General features: G+C 50.5%; 1 protein-coding gene across 1 annotated transcript in view; it reads left to right on the top strand.

Annotated features, from left to right (window-relative positions):
• LOC104277030 (cAMP-specific 3',5'-cyclic phosphodiesterase 4B-like) overlaps positions 1-2,823 on the top strand; it is a gene marked incomplete at both ends in the record, with an annotated part of 5,312 nt that extends 2,489 nt beyond the window's left edge. The window contains one exon of the mRNA XM_009873547.1: positions 2,774-2,823. Within this exon, the coding sequence (XP_009871849.1) occupies positions 2,774-2,823 (50 nt within the window). The remainder of the gene's footprint in view (positions 1-2,773) is intronic.
• Positions 2,824-3,198: the final 375 nt, after the last annotated feature.

Here is a 3,198-nt window from a genome sequence, read left to right as displayed (position 1 = left end):
TTCATACCTGGTGAACAGGAGAAACCAAACAAACCCCTTTTTACGCCTTTGTCCGGAACCACCATTTCCCCTTGGCTATTTATAACGAGCCACTCATCGTCATTTTCTGGCCTGTTTTGCCCCGAGAGAGGGCTGTTTTGCGTGAAACCGGCATCATCCGTTCCTGGCGATGTTGGTTGCTCCTCGCCCACCCGTCCCACCCTGGGACTGGCGGGCGCCGCTCGCTCCGTGCGTTCCGCTGGCTGCTGGAACGAAGGATGAGGTGCAAAAAATGTTCTCCACGGGCTCACTCCACCGATACGCATGCAGCCGGCATCGCCTTGGTGCCCACCGTGGGCTGCGCTTTCTGACGCAACCTTGTATTTTATGTAAATCCCAACGTTTTCCCCAGGCGTGGGGTTTTCCTCTCTTTGCAGATTTCATTGGGAAGGAACCGCCGCATTCCAAGATGGAGATTAATAGAAAAACAGATGGCCGAAATAGATTTTTATTTTTTTTAAAACAAAAAGCTTGGCTTTTTGGAACAGCTCAAGCATTTCAGCAGTTCTTAATGAGGAATCTGAAATTGGTCGGGGCCGGAAGGAAGCGAGGGCGTAACCTGTAGGACACACAAGCATCTCGCAGTGTCCTTTTGAAAACGTTCCCAGATTTGATTGAGGTAGAAAGCCCAGCCAAAGTAAAAGCCGTTAAATGTTTAAACCATTATACACCCAACATCCAAGTCCGTGGTGGAATGTGCTTCCAGGCGCTGCAGAGCTTCCCGCGTGCTTTCCAAACAGCGCTGCTGGGTCACAGCCGTGCCGCCAGCTCATGATTTTATCCTATGTCTCATGACATGTGGTATTTTACTTAAACTTCTGCTCCACGGATCATGAGAATCTCAGCTCCTCCTCTCTCCTCTTTTTTTTTCCCCTCCTCCTGGCCTGAGAAAGAAAAAGAGGATGCTGTCCCACATATTGACAGAAATGCTGGAAAATATGAATGTTAAGGGCTGGAGGGGAAAGGAAAAAAAAAACAACCGCAAAACTAGCAGTCATATTTTTTGGAAGGGTTTGGAAGGCAGTTTCCTGATTGGAAAAGAGGAGAGTGTGATTAATGGTTTCGGAGTGCCTGGATTTGGCAGATGCGGCGCGGGACACGGTCAGCAAGCGTCCGGCGCCTGCTCCGCTTGACACCCGCTGGCGAGAGAGAAGGATCCGGACGCAGGAGCCGCGGTGGTGTCCAAGAAGGTGCTGTCGAAACCCAGATCTCCGGGTCTCTGTTGCCTGCAGAAACCAGGCTGGGCACGGCCGGGATGTAACTGGAGGGTGCCGGGAGCGATGCCCTTCCCTTTCCAGGCTCCAGCAGCGGGGAAATACCCTCCTGAAGCCGAGTTCATCCCTCCTCCACCCCCCTCGAAGACATGTTGGTGCAACTCCGCGCCGGGTTTGCAGATACCTGGAGCGCGTCCTCCCCACGTGCTGGAAGCGCCGCAGCCGCCCAGTGCAGTTGTCCCTACCGGGGAGTTTCTGTTTTCGAGAGATGGCAAGATTTGGGTTTTCAAAGGCTCGGCGCAGGCAGGTCGGGGCAGATTTGCTCAAGAGGAGTCGCGCCCCGCGCTGAACCCCACCGTGGGGGGCTCCAAGGCCTTCTCCTCAGCTCCCCTGGGATTTCAAAGCCCCAGCTTTTTGGGAAGGGGCTGTGGGACCCCGGATCCTTCAAAGGGTTCGAGGCCAAAGGTTTGAAGCGGGACCGTGGGTCTCACCTGATGAGCAAAGCCCTTCCCGGAGCACTTCTGAAAAACCCCCCCGAGCTACAATCGCAGCAGAATTGAGCCGCTCACTCGCTTTGATTTTAGCTTCAAAGGAGAGCTGGCAAATAATGGATGTTTCAGTTTGGGCAGCTGACTCAAAAAAAAAAAACCTGGGGTTAGGAGTTTGGCTAGTAGAGAGCGTGGGTTAAAACGTATCAGAAACTTCTTAGGGAAGCAAAAGCCCAAAGTTTCGTTTTTGGTCAGCCTCAAATGCTGCTTTCAATCCACAATGAAGTGTCTTGGGTTTGGTGTCAACCCTTTTAAACATCTTTCTGCCCCCCTCCCCCAAGTAAGTGGTGGTTTCAGCTTGAGAAATGAAGAGTTTTATTTGGCAAATCTCATAACAAATACGTTTCGGAGAAGTACTGTCCCCTCTTTCCAGCCAGCCCGTGGCTGCTTGACTGGAGTCCATTTTTCAGATAGCTTTTGGTCCTTCTGAAAGCCAGGCTTTTCTGATTAAGTTGTTGCTCCTCGTCGAGAAAAATGTCCTTCAGCTGTTCCAGAGCTCACACTAGCAATGCAGTGTCGTCTTTCTTGCTTCCAGGTGCAATTCAAACTGTTAACTGGAGAGTTTAGAGCCTTGCATTTCTCACCTTAACCTATGGCATTGCCTCCGGGCTGGTGCAGCATTTGACGTTATTTCAGGGTCCAGACTTTGCAGGGAAAGGCTTTTTTGGGAGGCTGCCTTGATTCTGGGAGGCTCGCTGCCGACTTCCAGGTGTGTTTTGAGCAAAAGTCACCAAGTCAGCATGGCTTGGTGGCACATCTTTCCTGGTATACCTTCTTCTGCACCCAGCCAGGGGACTTACAGCTTGGGTTTTTCCTAACGAGTACATTGATGCTGCTGCTTAACTGCCAAATCATTTTTCAAGTGTTTTGGGCTTCTCTGTGAGTACGAAAAAAGGGGTTTTAAGGGTGGGAGTTGGAGGTTTGAAATGATAAAATAATACCCGTTTATAGAGTATTCTTTATCCTTCTTAGGAGATCTCCAGCAACGAGTCAGCCGCCTGTCTCCAGAGTTAACCTGCAAGGTACGTGTGTGACTCGGTTTGATAATCTCCTGCGAGGTCGATGCTTCTTCATGTCGTTTTGCTAGCAGTTGCTTCTCTACCCCCTCTCCCCGGTGCAATTCTGGGCTGGTGGAGGTTCTTCTGAGTTACGTGCACAAAGGCAATATAAGGGAACCACCAGGCCTGAAATATTGTTAATTTAACAGCTTGGGTTTTCGGTTTCTCCTTGTATGTTGGCATGAAAGACAACACGATTTTGGTTTGATAGTCACGGCCGCAGTGACTGCTGTTCTTCTGAGTCCCTGTGCTGCACACGCCTGGACAAGTCCCAGCCTACAAGCCTTGAACAGGCTCAGGCACAGCTGTATCTTTTTTATTTTTATTTTTTTTTAATCC

This window comes from Apaloderma vittatum, unplaced genomic scaffold (assembly GCF_000703405.1).
Source record: "Apaloderma vittatum isolate BGI_N311 unplaced genomic scaffold, ASM70340v1 scaffold24147, whole genome shotgun sequence".
In the NCBI taxonomy this organism is placed as follows: Eukaryota; Metazoa; Chordata; class Aves; order Trogoniformes; family Trogonidae; genus Apaloderma; species Apaloderma vittatum.
Note: the sequence above shows the minus strand (reverse complement) of the source record. Positions and strands in the feature narration are given on the sequence as shown.